Genomic DNA, 15,629 nt, shown 5'->3' with positions numbered 1-15,629 from the left:
TTTTATGCACTAACATTAGAAATGAGCATTCGAAAAAAAAGAGAAAACTCTCCCTTTTTTTTTTGTTATTAATATTGTATAGACTGGTGTTGATACTTGTCCTCGTATCTCGTGTCTTCTGTGCAAAAGTTTTTTTTTTTCCTCATCAAAAAAACAAAAAACTAAAAAAAAACATGATTGACATAACAGGGTACCTGGCTGTTCACTTTACAAGTTACTGCTTAATGAAGTTTTTTTTCTTCATGATTATTCTTCTTTTTTTTTAACAATTAAACAGTCACATCCATATGCCGCACTCCTCTGCCCCCCCATTGGTGTGCCACAGAAAACGGTGAAAACCGAAAAGCTTAAAACAACACTTCCCACCGCCATCAAGATGGGAGGTTTGTGACTACAGTGAGCAGCATCCTCCATTCATACATTTAAAAGAATAAGGCACCGCTGCAAAAAAAAAAAAAAAAAAAAAAAAAAAAAAAAAAAAAAAAAAAAAAAAAAAAAAAAAAAAAAAAAAAAAAAAAAACAAAGAAGAAGAAGAGGCATGGCCCAAATAAACCCCTCTGGGAGCACGATGGGGGGGAAGCAGGATGACAGGATACTGTTCTCCTCCAGCAACTCACAGGAAGTCAGCATGAGTACATAAATGTGCTTGGTTTTAATCATCGTTGTGCTGTATGGCATGTAGACGTTTTGTGTTTATACATGTTACGTTTGTGCCTTTTTTTAAACGTTTCTTTGTACTTTTTATTTCGTTTTTTTCTTTTTTTTGCTACACCGCTTTCCTCAAACCGTGCTCTCAAGCATCCACTCAGTGCTGCTGAATGTGACTCTCCTGTTGGCGAGCGGCGATGACTCCGTGTTGAGCTGGTTGGTGGACTTGTGCCACCTCGTCCTCGCTCTGCGCGGGTAACTGTGACTCTGAAATATGGAGTAATCCCCACCATCGAAAGAGAATCTATGCCTAGTTCGTGCCAGCTCGTTGGGGAGTAGCCCCACGCTGGCCAGGGTGCTTTTCTTGTCCTTAAGCCTGGGAGCCTCCTTAGTGCCGGCATTGGAGCCGATGAGGCAGAGGGACATGGTGGAGCCGGTCAGGCTGCTGTCCGTCTGTGTGTCCTCAGATGGCGGCCCGGAGCGCTGAGCATCCAGACTGCTCCTTCTCTTCATCATCTTGTCCGCATTTGGGAGCGGCTCCACTTCCAGGACTGCCGTCGCGGACGCCAGGTCCTCCTTCTTCTCGCTGTCCACCCTCAACACCAGAGCCAGGCACTCTTTGGGCGCCGGCGCTTCGCCTTCGTCAGACGGCTGCTTGGACGCAGAGCGCTGCAGCCGCTGCTGGCTGCCGTTGGTTTGCGAGTGCATGGCGGAGCTGGCCTTGGCCTTGGTGTCCACGGGGCTGCCGTAGGCCTTATAGCGGATCATCAGGATGATGATGAACACCAGCACGGAAGCGACGATGATGCCGCCAATAATGATGATCATGGTGCCTCCCAGGAACTGGCTGTGCATGAAGCGGCACTGGCTGACCTCGTTGGCCGTGTGGAACTGCACGCAGCCGACCACGCGCGTGGCCGTCAGCGACGTGATGCCGTCGTCGTACACGGCCAGCACGCAGAGGTCGTACTCCCGCCCCGCAGCCAGGTCGTTGATGAGGAAGTTTTTGCTGGTAGACGGGATCATTCTGCGGAGGAAGAGAAAAACGGTGCAGTGGTTATGATGTAAAGGCCTCATAAAAATGGAAGCCCGACAGCCACGCATACCGATTTGCAGACAGTGATAGAAATCACTAAAAGTGCATTTAATATTCAACCCCTCCAAGTCTTCTGGGGTGAACCTCCTCCTGCTGAACAGTTCTTACTGCCTTGGCAATTCAACCCACACCAGATTGGATGACATGTACCAATGAGCAGGAATTTTCAAGTCTTGAAAAGAGTTGAATTTAGGTCAGGCCTTGGACTGGGCCATTTAAACCCATGATATTCACCATCACGCTTCACCACTAGAACGGTATTTTCAGGATTATCTGACTTTAATACTCTGCCACACACAGTGTGTTGTGCACAGGTCAAAATATAATTTTTTTTTGTCTCATATGACCAGAGAATGTTTTTCTGTAGATGGAAGATTCTAATCACTTTCTTTTGACTACGACTTTTTTTCTTTCACCCCCTTCCATGAAGGCCAGATTTGTAGCATTCGAGACTAACAATACCGCCAGGGTTTCCACGGGCGTCTGAAGTGCCATGTTAGTTGTTGAAATCTGGTAACATCTTCACCTTTCCACATCTTCACTCCTCATCTGTCCGCTGTGTTATTCGAGCTCTACGAAAACTCTGAGGAATTTCCTTTAGGGGTATCAGAGTAATGGCGACTTTCCTTCCACCTGACCATAATTTGCATCAAAATCCCAACAGAACAAACTGAAACCTGTGGCCACTGTGTGACAGAACGAGAAAAAGTTCAAGGGTTCTGAACACTTTGGCAAGGCATCATATGAAAAAAAAATAGCATACGCTCTTTAAGGCTTGTTTATAAAACCAAGGCAAAGGTGTTGAAGTATAAAAACGCTTTATTGTCTCCCTCCAACAGCTGCAGGCTGCAGGACAAGTGATGAGCGCTGGGAAGAGGGTGTTTTGTTGTGTGATTACCCGAGGTCAAGTGCAAGATTACGCTAAATACGCAAGAGAAAGGCATTGTCTTCGGGTCAACGTTGCCGTTAATATAATTAGAAGCCTGCTCCTTTTCCCTAAAGGCGGACTTTGATGGTTATCATTTTGTGGGTAATAATGTACCACCTAAACACAAAATAACACACGCTGAAACTGAATGAGGAAATTATACGAGAGGGCTACTCATTATACCTGATAAAAGCTAAAAAAAAAAAAAAAAAAAAAGGGAGCGAATGAAAGCATGTAAACCACTATTATTAGTTTGCTCTGCCAAAATGAAAACCTGAAATACAGTAAATTTGGGTCACAGAATTCAAAAGGAACACATGAAGCTTAATCAAAAGACTTTCTATTGGTACTTTCAGCCCCGTGTTTGAGGGAGAGAGATATTTCTACTCCGGCATAAGCCTTTGTAAGTCGACACTAAAAGCTATTCAATTTTCATTTTTTCCTATCTACTATGAAATTCAACTGTACATAATTTTTTTTTTTTTTTTTTTTACTGTGACAAAACATTAGCAACGCACTCACATTTAGATTGCGGAAAGAAATTACGATTCTGTATTAACATGGTGTCGTTTTAATCCTATAATTTAGTCACAGCTAATTGCCAACACTTGGGTCTGGATTTTAAGTGCTTGTGTTGTACTTCGGTAATTACATTGCCTGCCTAAAGTATTCCCACCCATTGAACCTTATCACAGTTTGTCATGTTACTACTACGTACATAGGTGGATTTCTTTTTTTTCATTTCTGGAATTACATATGATGGATCAACAATAAGTTGAGCAACAAAATGAAGTGGAAGAAAAATGTTCCAAGTTTTTTTTTTTTTTTTTACAAATAAAAACATGGAGAGAAAAACATGTTGTGCATATATATTTAGTCTTCTTTACTCTTTACTGAATAAAATTAAATGCAGCGATATGCCTTATTGGTAGATAGAGCTAAATTAATAAATTAATAGAGTTAAAACCAATAACATCTAGATTCTGAAATGTGATGGGGGGCAATGTCATCAACCTTTTAATGATAAAAAAAAGACTTCAGACTGAGGGACATATTTTCATGTAAAAATATGTGTCAAAACTTGAAAACAAACTTTTTATAAATTTTCTATAGTTTCACAAATCAATTTAGAAAGCTGGTTGAAGCATGAAGCATGCATCAAAAACTGTACAACTGTTGTTGCAACAAAAAGCTACTCTGCAAAGGTCTTTACCTTCCGATACTGGTGCATGCAATATTTCTATTTGTTAAAAAAAAAAAAGAAATCTAAAGTTGAACAAGACAAAGAAAAACATTTACTATTGCGCTTTATCTTGGGTATTTGTGCAGCTAATATGCTTTTCACATCCGACTCAGAAAGCAAAATATTAAAGGTTTAAGCCGTAATTTGTAACCTTTTGGGTGTTAGAGAGAGAATAATACCAAAGGGGGGAAAAAAAGAAGCAATTTGTCAACCTAAAGCTTATTAATTCTCTCAAGGCCAGTCTGTTCTTTCATTGTTTTAACTTGTTACTGTAATGTGTTAGTTCTGTTTTCAATTTGTAATAAGCAAATGATGTGAATCCTCTACAACAAACCTCAGCTTTACAGAGTTTTTCTCATTTATTTCTGTGCTGCAGCCAATTATTTCCAACCCTTTCTAATGATACAGTTGCATGGAATGAAATACGTATTGTGCTATTGTTGCCGTCATATTACATTCTAATGATGCTGATTAAGACCATTTGGCTCTTTGGGGTACTTGGACAATGTAATCATTTGCAACAATTCACTCAGTTTTGGAGCCAAAGCGGGGAACACAATAAATCAATTTGATGGCACTTGCATTTATTTCTTTTTTCAATGAAAAGAAATAAACGCTCTCCAAGAGTTCTGGACTCGTTCGCTCCTTACTTTGTTAATTTGTGACCCTAAATAGATAAAAACATTGATAAGTAATCTTGGGGATTCCAACACCTAATTTCTACTGCAATGTTTTCTCAGTCCCGTTCCTCTGGGACGGCTGCCAAGCATGTTTTAGGTGTTTCCCTTCTGCCACACACCTGATTTGAATAAGTCGGTGATTTACAAGGTTCTGCAGCACTAGGTGGCATGCGGAGGAGGTCAATCATTTGAATCAGGCGTTCTGGAACAGAGGAATCTAAAATATGCAGGGCGGTAGTCCCCGAGGACCAGGATTGAGAAACACTGGTCTACTGGAACACACTTTTCTCTCACTGCTCATCCTGCCTCCACCCTGGCTTACCTGTACACCAACGTATCATCTGCAGTGCTGTTGTACTGAATCTGGTACATCCTGATCCCAGGGATGTGGCGTTCAGACGGCCAGCGGATCACGGCGGAGGACGAGGTCAGCTCCGTGACCAGGACCCTCTTGTCCTGCTTGTCGTAGCCTTTTGTGTCATTGCCAGCTTTGGAGGAAGTGGTGATGTCGGAGAGGCCGGGGTCCTCGCGCATGTGGCCGGTGTTGTTCACGAACAAGGGCAGGGGGATCATGCTGATCTCCACAGCAGCCGTGGCGATGCCGGCAGCATTGGACGCCACGCAGTTGAACGACCCACTGTCCTTCAGCGTGGTGATGAGAATGTCAAGGGTGCCGTTGTCATACAAGATGGTGCGTGAGTTGTTGTGCACCAGCTTGCCGTCTGGTGACCTCCAGTGAATGTCTGGATCTGGATCCCCCATGGCTTTGCACTTTAAAGTCACACCCTGGCCCTCCATCACATAGGGCTTAGAGGAGTAGTTCTTGGTGATCAGCGGGGGCTCGCAGATGAACTCCTCCTCCTGTATCGACCAGAAATATTTGTCCATGAGGTGTTCCGGCGAGGCGCAGGTCTCCAAGTCGTCCTCCCGCGTCAGCCGGCGCAGCCACAGCAGCTCACAGTTGCAGTGGAGGGGATTCCCGCCGAAGCTCACTGCCAGTGTGGATGAGCTGGAGCCCTTGGCGTCGGATAGAACCTGGGCGTGCTGGAACAGGCTGTCTGGTGGAAGCTTCTGCAGCCGGTTGGAAGTCATGTCCAAGCGGACGAGCTTAGTGAGCAAAGTGAAAGTCCCTGCTTCTATGTGGTCGATGAGGTTATGGTCCAAGGTGAGCGTGTTAATGTTAGTCATTCTGGCTATGGCCTCCCAAGGAAGGCTGCGCAGATTGTTGTTGGACAGATCCAAGTCCTCAATGGTGGCGACAAACTCGTCGAAGGAGGTCGAGGCCACTTGGTGGATCTGGTTGTTCCCGAGGATGAGGTGCCGCAAGTTGATGAGGCCTTTGAAGTGGTCGCTCTTTATGATGCTGAGCCGGTTCCCATCCATGTGGAGCGCCCGGAGCGAGCGCAGGCCCAGGAAGGCGTGCGGCACGATCTGGCTGATGGTGTTGCGGGATAAGGTGAGGTGGACCAGGCTGGTCATGTTGAGGAAGTCCTTCTTACGGATAATGGTGATGAAGTTGTCGGTGAGCCGCAGCTCCACGGTCTTCCGGTCGATTGTGGGGGGCACAAACAGCAAGCCGGTCTTTGCACAGAGCAGAGTCAGAGTGGGCGAGAGATGCTGGCAGATGCAGCGGCCGGGGCAGCTGTAGCCTTTCACCAGAGCTGCGCACAGCAGCACGCAAAGAACCAGCCGGTCCATTGGTGATTATTTTCCAGGCACTGTGTGAGAGGCAGACAGAGAAGAAAAACAAATAAGAGAGACGGTGAGTAAAAAAAAAAAAAAAAAAAAAAGAAGAGATCTTTGAATTAATAAACAGCATTATGGCCTTTTATGAGAGCCTGCTGCAAACATCCGGAGTCTGACCAAGATTGCTAAGACTGCCAGGGAACCATCAATCACAAAATGAAATAGAGCTTTGCTGAAATAATGGCACCTGAGATGATGAAAGGCTGTGCCTGTACGGTAAGAAGCCTCTGCAAGCCTTTTTAATGGAAATAACAGAATGTTTTTTTCTTTTTTTTCTTTTTGGAAGCTGCATCACCACCACATAATATAGCAGCTTGAGTGATCACAGCGCCTATAACAGGCAACCATACCATCATCTAACAAAGTGTATTTGTTTTTTCCCAGACTGCGTTTCACATCGGGGTGGAGGAATTAAAGTGGAAAAAAGGGCGCCTGTCAAACAGGACTGGGGGATTTTTGGAACATTTTCACGTTCTGCTGCCGGGTGCTGCGAAATATTAGACAGCAACCTGTCATATAAATCAGAACAACAAAAAACAAAGCGAACAGGAGTTGATTCGAATCCGTCTCTGGAAGGACTTCCTAGATGATTCTCGGGTTTTTAGGGATGTTCTGACTCTCTGATTCCCCTTTAGAGGTATCAATCAATCAATCAATCAAATTTTATTTTTATAGCACATTTCAGCTACAAGGCATTTCAAAGTGCTTTACATCATACACAAAACACAAAGGCATGCAACATAGAGTAAAATACCAAGGTTTTTTTTTTTTTTCCCTCTTCTTTCCCTTTCTTCCCCCTTCCCTTTGACACGGAATTTAAGCGCCTGTTACCGCCGGACTCGATCTCAGCCTGTGAAAGAACTCGCATCTGGTGACCGGGGTTAAGAAGAGATCATTGGTTGCAGGAGCACTAGGAGCGCCCCCCCTCTCCCGGTGAAACATAAACTAATGCCATTTTGCCAGTCGTGTTAGCCTCTTTGGCATCGACCTCAACTGCAAATGCCTTAAGCTTGATTGCTGATGTGAGAGTCTGTAGATGCTGATTAGGTAGAGAAATGCCAACTTACTTTTTCTGTCTAGGTTTGCAGCCTGGCACATGGGCTTCTGCAGCCTGCCACTCCATCTAATCTCACAAGGTGATTTTTTTCCTCCTCCTTCTCCAGGTCTGGAGTGCCAATCCAAAGCCACATTCAGCATAATTATTCTAATTGACCGAGGAGGAGTTGTCTAAGGATTTTCTGCGGGTCTTTCAGGATTTGTGCCGCTAGGTGCCGTGATTTTACAGCCCTTTTATTCATCACAGACGTGGAAACACTATATTTGCTAAACAGTAGTCAGACCAGATGGAGCTCTATAATGACCAACGCTTTGTTTTGGCTTGACGTGCGACAAACCATGAAGACCCTGCCAAAGAACCTCACAGCACATGCATGGGCACCTTTTAAAATACCCGGCAAGTCTTTCGCCAAAGCATGTTCGTCATCCGAATGTTCGATAAAATTTCACGTTCAAGTGGTGTCAACAAAAGCAGAGAAGTTTGTGCAGGTTCTCTGCAGCCCTTTGGGTTTCCTCATGGCCTGGTTGTGGTCCTGCTCCAGCAGTAATTCCTGCTGCGGCAGATCGGTTTACCCTGCTCCTTATGCTGGATTTTGCTGGGGAAGGACTGCTTAGGTGCAATATTTCACTGCATTTAATATTCCTTTTTTTATTAAGTGAGGTGCAAATACTCACTTAAATGCGTGTGGATTTGGCAGGGCCAGACTTACCGGGGCCCCAAAGATTATCACTTTCTTTTTTTAGAATGTGTGTTTTGCTGACATTACACTTTATACAAAAGTGATAGATCCAAAACTTTGTCAAAAGAAAGAAAAAGTTATTTCACTCACTGAAAGTTTTTCCTTCCTGAACAAATGTACGCAAATGAAATGGAAGATTTTTCAAAGATTCTCACAGCTTCACCCAACGACTGCTGGAGATTGGCATCCGCCCCCCTGCATCCCTGCTACGATAAGTAGGTGAGGATGGACTGTATGCTGCTGCATAAAATCAAAATGTATTACTTTTACATCCCTCTACCAGAAGTGCTATCAATTACGTCCAGCACACTGAAGGAGTCAAAGCAATAGTAATGAATGCACAGATTGTCAGTGGCTCTGAATATGATTTGAATTCTCGCTGCATGACTCATGCGGCATTTTAAATGTCACATATCAAATTTCATTAAAAAGTTGGCGTCGGCCAGTTTTCTTTCCCTCTTTCATGTGTTGTCTCTATTAAGGAAAAAAGAAAAAAAAAAGACGATCTGATGATGCAGTGAGACAAATAAGACTGCAAGTGCTTTGCTATCATTTGACTCTGACCTAAATTGAATTCGCGAGACGCGGCTGCACTCACACACGCACGCCTGCGACAACACACTGCAGACTGGATGGCAACTAGCAGACAACAGGGCATCTTGTTAGCCACGAACTACTGCCACCCAATCAGAGCTCTCATTAAAATCTGGGCTCCTATGATATCATTATTGAAGGCCGCCGGAGCAGCTTGTAGCGCAGGTTCAGGCCGGTGGGAGAGTTTTATCAAAGACTGCTGATCAAATTTACTCAATGCTGGCAGCACTGTCTGGACTTCATCCCACATTTCTCTTGACCATTAGTGCTGAGAGAAGAACTGGAGGCAGACCTCTTCTTGGTTTTATGTGTGTGCGCTTTTCTCTCACCTTACTCTGACTCCTTGATATGTAACTTTCTTAAACTGGACCAGTGGAGTGCAGCATGGACATATATACACATGCACGCACACAGTCGTTTCCTGAAATCAGCTACAAATATTGTGAGATTAAGCCTCGTGCAAGAGAAACACACTATTGGTATTGGATGATTTATGAGGCACCCCCTTCAGAATAAATTTATTTGCGACGCTTTTTACCTCTGGCAGCAAAGTGTGACAGAGTGAGCGAGACTTGGGGGGGACCTGGAGTATGCCTCATCCTGTCTGTGAGTTAGATTCCCTACATAAGAGCTGGTTAAGCCGTGTTAAACTCCGACACATTAGTGACCTCGCTCGACCGCGTTAGTATTCCGGTGCTAACTAGGACACGAGGCTCATGGTTTCTCACAGGACCATCTGTGCCTGAGCACTTTCCGCCACACCATCAAGGATACTCCACTGAGCTCTCGGCGTCTCTGGGAGAGGGGGGGGGGACTTTGTTGCCACAGCAGCTCTCGTTTAAAATGTAGGTCTTTGAATTGCATTAAGATGGAGACGAGCGGCTCAAAAAGCAAATCTCCAGCCCTAATGGGTTCAAAGTGGGCTTGAAGTTGACGTGAATAGGTGTATAAATGGCCAAATGAGTTAAATGAAAAGGGCAGCTCCACCTCGAGTTCGGTTTATTGCTTGATATTAGTGCCGGTCACAAAATCCAATAACTGGAAAACAGGCAAAAAATGAACCAGAGTTGAGGTTTATTCTTAGTGGCCAGCCACCTTGGGGGCGGGGGGGTTGTGGGACACAATCCTACCAATAAATTACATTCAGACACAATTTCAAGTTTGTGTCTGCATTGTTTGTTTTCAGGAGCTGCGCTGTGCATTCACATGGATTGATAGTTTATCATGCTGCGACTACTGTTTCATTGGGAATTTATGTGCTAAACCTGCACTGAGCGGCGCACGATTGGGAAGTGGAAGGAAAAAATTCATCCAAAGTAAGTGTTTGCTAGAGAAAAATAACCCTACGCCAGGTGGGGCCAACTTCGTTCTTCAATTATCAGTCTTGGAAGTATCAGATATTTTTCTTCTCCAGCTCAAATCAAACTGGAACTACAAGCAATTATCAGCAGGTTCCAAGATGACCCAGCAAGTCCAACCCCGGCGTCCTTGTTTGTGATACAAAGAACATCTGAAATTGTCACTTGTGGGTTATTTTGTATGGAGAGAAAATGATCTAATATTTATGACAGCAGTTTGGCTCCAAACTGGATTCCCACCTTTGGAGGGAATGTCAAATCTTTACAAATTGAAATACGTAAAAACGAACACAAAAGTGGGGGAGCCACTCAGACTCAGGGGGACGTTAGTTTTTATCACATAAAGCTCTGATAATACTTTGAGGTTAGGGTTTGTAACAGAATCAGGTGGTGTCAATACTTGCAAAGCCCTGCAAGTCAAGAAAATTGAAAATGAAAAACAAGAAAAGCACACTTAGTTTGAAAGGAAATTGCCTTTACAGCTTCAGAAAATACAGTGCACTGTTAGGGCAGTCCTTCTGATTTATCAAACAGCAGCTGGGTGCAGAGACTGTAGCTGTAGTGGCTTTTGTCTCTTAGCAGCCTTTGGGCCCTGCAAAGACACATGACCTCGCTGATATAATTGATGTTTGCTTCACGGGCTCCCAGTAATGTTCTGGACAGTCGTTAATTACTCGTCGCTGGAGCTTCCTGTTTCAGGCCGTGCGCAACCCGAGCCAGGTTGGGTCTGTTTCCATCCGGTGCGAATGCTTTTGTTGTCACTCCTCTGCGCAATTAAAAGCAAAACACATCGCAACACGGCTCGGCCTCCCCAAGTTTCCTGAGGAAGTACAGTCATTTTTAACAATTTATGTAGTGACACATGCCGAACACCCACAAGCATACAGAGCAGTGAAACAAGCTGCTACGGACTGCGTCACAACAAAAAGGCTCCTTGCACAACTAGCTAATGTGCAAAACCTGCAAAAATAAAAAAATAAATACATAAACGTAGTGTTTTGTCTGAATCTGCTATTCAGGCAAAGCAGAGTCATCAGAAAAACACGTAAAACAAGCAATTTTATCCAAACAAATTTTGTGTCGCATTTACACTTTTTCGTGCCTTGGTGCATCTCCAAATACATGTTTCACATTGATGAAATCAAGAAGAAAATAAGGGGAATTATGTGAAATATCAACCCATGTCAGGCAAATGAAGCATGTGTGTTGCTATGACGCTTCTTTGTTATATTAGGTGTGTATTAAGATTTGCGTCTGGACTTTTTAACACGTTCGTTTTTGATGAATTAATTACATAGATTTTAACACACCAATTATTTTTTGTTACACACACAAAGGTTCTGGCCGGAGCAGCAGCATTTCTGGTATTCATGTAGAGCGCGTTAATGTCAACATCCACAATTATTTCTAAAGAAGTGTTATTTTTTCAAAGTACTTACATGACTTATCAAGGCTTCAATTGAAAGTTAAATAGATATTACAATTTTGCACAAGTTTGATGGTTGAATAACCTTAATAACAGATTCAAAACAATAAATATGGTTGTTTTTGAGCTCATACATCTACCCATTCAATAGTTCAGCTGCAAAAAGAGCTTTTTTTATGTGAAAATATTGCTTATTTTGTCAATACATGGTTTTCAAATGTGATTAATTGCCATCAATTAACCACTGACCATGCAATTAACTTGATTAAACATTTTAATCAATATCAATCACGAATTCAGATGGATTAAAAACATAAAGAGTTAGAGAAAGATGATTTCATCTCATTTTTAAAATCTTTTTTGCACTTACACAATACATATAATAAAAACACAAATACAATAACAATGTCCAACTGACCCTGGATTTGTCAACAGGTTAAGGTTTCCAGATGGGGGAGGAGGAGAAAGACACAAGTTGAGGACGATCGTGTGCTCGTGCAAGCGTGTGTGTGGAACGTTCAGGTCAACGCTGTGTGCGCAAGTCATACAAAAAATGTTTTGCACGCACAAAGTGTAACTTGTGCAGATTTCACCTTGATGTTGCTCTTTCTGGACTTTGCTCTTTGGAGTTGTGCTTAGAATAAATCAAGGAGAAGCTGCACCTACTCGTCTGCGTCTGCCTCTAAACGCAAAAAGATGAAGCCGAGTCCAGGACAATAAGACTGGAGGAAAAATGCAAAAGACCTGAGTCTGTGAACTTCAGTCAAAGTCCAGACATGTGTCTGTGACATGCAGTCTGATTGACCTGGAGCTGTTTGTCAAAGTGGAACGGCCAAACACATTCATCTACAGGCCTATCATGATAGCACATTTTACTGAACTGTCCAGGAAAATGTTACGATAAATGATGGTATTATTGTTTTGAGAGCATTTTCAAATAAAATATTGATAATGGCATAAAACTGCAAGTTCACCGAGTCACAGGTGAATAAACCCTGCATAGAGAACATCCAGCACTGCAGCTGCAAGTCATTTTAAATATGCAAAACAAAATTCAACAACCAAAAACAATAAATTAAAACAAACCAAAAACCAAACACAACAAATGAAATAGATCATGAAGTCTCAAAAATTGCTCATCAAAAAAAAATCTTGAAAATATGAATGGAAATTATTGATCTCATTTTAATTCATTATGCAATTAATTGCTTACCTGAAAATGACCTGTAGCTGTAATTTTGGTAAAATGTGGTTATGAAAGAAACAAAACAAATATTTGCATTTTCTTTCCACCCCCAAATTACGTACCACTGTTGGTCTATTACATTAAGTGTCAATGAAATGCCTTGAGGTTTTAAGATGAAACATATTAAAAAATATCTTAAAAGGGGTTCAAAGGTGAGAATACTTTTGCTGGACTTGTTTTTTGCTATTTACTAAAAATCGACAGAGTGGAAGATCAACTGCAGGGCTCAGATCCTGCTTCAGGTCTTTGCTGGAACACAGTTTTTATTTTCAGTACACAAATCCACTATTAACAGATTTTAGAGGGAAAATATTTCCTCTTTTGTAAGTTTTCAAGGTTCCTCCATGTTTAAATACGCACGAACTGAAAATCCAAAGTAAAACCTAAAAAAGGAGAAAACCTTCAGGAAACCAGGTGAACTCTTGGCCAAGGCTGCTTTTAAAATATTACAACAAAGTCTACAGAGGGAAATTAGGGGTATTTCTTTTGCACTGTATTATCCACTGATAAGTCTGAAATAGCTATGGCTTCAGGGCCTTTCTCCTGCAAGGCTCATTATGCTCTGATTAGCCTGTAGTGGCTAAGTTGGCAAACCTCAGGAAGCCTTTATTAAAATGTGTCTCCTGATATTTTAAAGTAAAGAGGGAAAAAAAAGTCATGCAGAAATAGAACAGAGGAAAAGTCTCATTCCTCCTGGTCATCAAAACCTTTTAAGTGAAATATAGAGTAAATCATGTTTCAGAACGCTTTTATAATAATATAACATATGGTTTTTCAAGGGTGAAAAAGATCTCTTTGACCTTATTTAAGGTCAAACGCCCCATGATTAACATGGATAACCACGTTATTCAAATTTTATTGGCTTTTTCTCATTTGATAGTCTGGTCGTCTCGGTTGCCACCTTTGTTGCAGTTTCAGCTGGCGTGGTTTGCTTTCACACTGCACTGTGTCAAATGAAGATATGGCGCTAATGGAAACATCATAAAAACATCTCAAGAGGACAACTTCCTACTTCACCAAACGTAACACAAGATGGAATTTTAGTGGTTGTACGATTTCTCTCTCGTCTTTGGCGAAAGACCACAATCTACTTCTACCTCGCGCTAGACTAAAGCATTTGTCTCGGTATTTTACCCAGAATACCCTGAGCTACAGTTCACTTCCTGCTTTTGGAGTGGTCTCCGGTCCGCTTGACGTTCACACATGCCTTCGAACTGTAGCAGAGCTCACTTCAAAACGAGGCCGAGGCTTTTTGGTGGATTGCGGTTCAGTTTCCTTTTGGTCCGCATCGGCGTTCGATTGCGCTTTCACACTTTCACAAACAAACTTTTTAGCCAAACAAACTTTTTAGCCAAACGAATCGGATTTTGGTTCAAGCGGAGTAAATGGGACCGGTGTGAACGCACTCTCAGACACTTTTCAAAACAATTTGAGAAACGGGTGCTATCCAGAGCAGGATAAAAGTCTTCCAAACTTGGGAAACAAGCATGGGAAGTGAATGTGATTATTATTATTTTTCAAATCCTACTATACAACACCTATACATTGACCATCTGCTTGTATAAATTTCAAGCAAGTTTTACAAAAGTTACATCTCCATAAAATGATTTAGCCTATAACGTGCCTCTGATTTAGTAAATAAATCTCAGTGTAGAGCAGATGGGAGCTAAGCACGTCTACCTATGGACAGTGGTGAGTCATAACTCTTTCTGTATTATAGGTTTGCTTTTGTGGGTGGATAAACAAACGCATATAAAATACCTTCATTTTAATCCTGCAGGGAGAATAAGAAAACTAGGAGCTCTCTGAAGATGACGCTCACTCTGATGACGGCTCCACAGGGAAAGTAATTAAGAATCAGTAAGTCACGTACATCTTTTGTTTCGCCCCTTCCACCCTCTCTTTTATACATAAATAATTACTAATGCACAAGTTTGACAGTTTGGCCCTGATGCATTTTTTTTTCCTTCACCATGTGGATAATGAGTAAATGTATTGGAAACCGACTGCAGAATATCAGTTGATGACTAGAGATGATTTTATTTTTTTTTGTGAAGCTTTGACCTGGTGGTCCTGATTTCAGCTGATTCTGGTTCCTCTTTAGAAACTGTAATTATCAGAAGAGAACAGAGCAGCATTGAGAATAGGTTCAGCCTTTCGTTCCTGTCCAGAGCGGTTATTAATCATTTAAAGAGCAGAGGCAACATCACTTCACGAGTATTAGAGGGCTTTCAGGTGAAAACTGGCTCTTACACAGTCTTTAGTATTGTGTATTATATCGTACATCATGCAGTCTTTGTGTGTATTCTCCAGAAAATGTGGAGCAGGACATTTTCGATCCCTGGACACAAATGTCCAGAGGTTGGAAACGATACAAATTTAAGAGTTTGTATCGTTTACCAATGATGCAGATTTGGCCCCCAGGCGTTTCAGTCATCTCTGAATCCATTGTCCACACCCACTGATATGTGTTGTGTCGTGGGGTGATTGTCTCCAGTAGCCATTGTGCGCCACCAGTGTTGCCAACCCTTCAGCCAGTGTAGACTAGAAAATGTTGCTGACAGTTAGAGATAAAATACAAAGTATTTCATCTCTACATAGCCAAGGTTTTACCACATTTATCCGGTGAGCTTTGCTCAAAAACACACTTTTAATAAACTGATTACACTTGGCTAGATACAGCAAAGAAAGAGGGACCCAAATTTTGTCATTATGAAGAAACATTTTTTTCCCATTCATTTCCATCAAGACCCAAAAGTTGGATATCAGAAAAACCTCCAAAAATGTAATTACATTTCGTATCCATAATAGGTTACAACACATGCCTTTCCTAAAAAAAAAAAACAAAAGCCATGAAAAAAAATGACA

At 42.2% G+C, this 15,629-nt stretch overlaps 1 protein-coding gene across 1 annotated transcript in view; it reads right to left on the bottom strand.

The window, feature by feature from the left end:
- Positions 1-449: 449 nt before the first annotated feature.
- Positions 450-15,629, bottom strand: part of lrfn1 (leucine rich repeat and fibronectin type III domain containing 1) — a 158,965-nt gene continuing 143,785 nt past the window's right edge. The window contains exons 4-5 of the mRNA XM_055045551.1: positions 4,918-6,313; positions 450-1,675 (exon numbers count right to left, since the gene is read on the bottom strand). Of these exons, the coding sequence (XP_054901526.1) occupies positions 781-1,675; positions 4,918-6,293 (2,271 nt within the window). The 5' untranslated portion in view covers positions 6,294-6,313 and the 3' untranslated portion in view covers positions 450-780. The remainder of the gene's footprint in view (positions 1,676-4,917; positions 6,314-15,629) is intronic.

This window comes from Poeciliopsis prolifica, unplaced genomic scaffold, assembly GCF_027474105.1.
Source record: "Poeciliopsis prolifica strain line A6 unplaced genomic scaffold, Auburn_PproV2 SCAFFOLD022, whole genome shotgun sequence".
Classification (NCBI taxonomy): Eukaryota; Metazoa; Chordata; class Actinopteri; order Cyprinodontiformes; family Poeciliidae; genus Poeciliopsis; species Poeciliopsis prolifica.
This window is presented reverse-complemented; position numbering and strand designations above follow the sequence as displayed.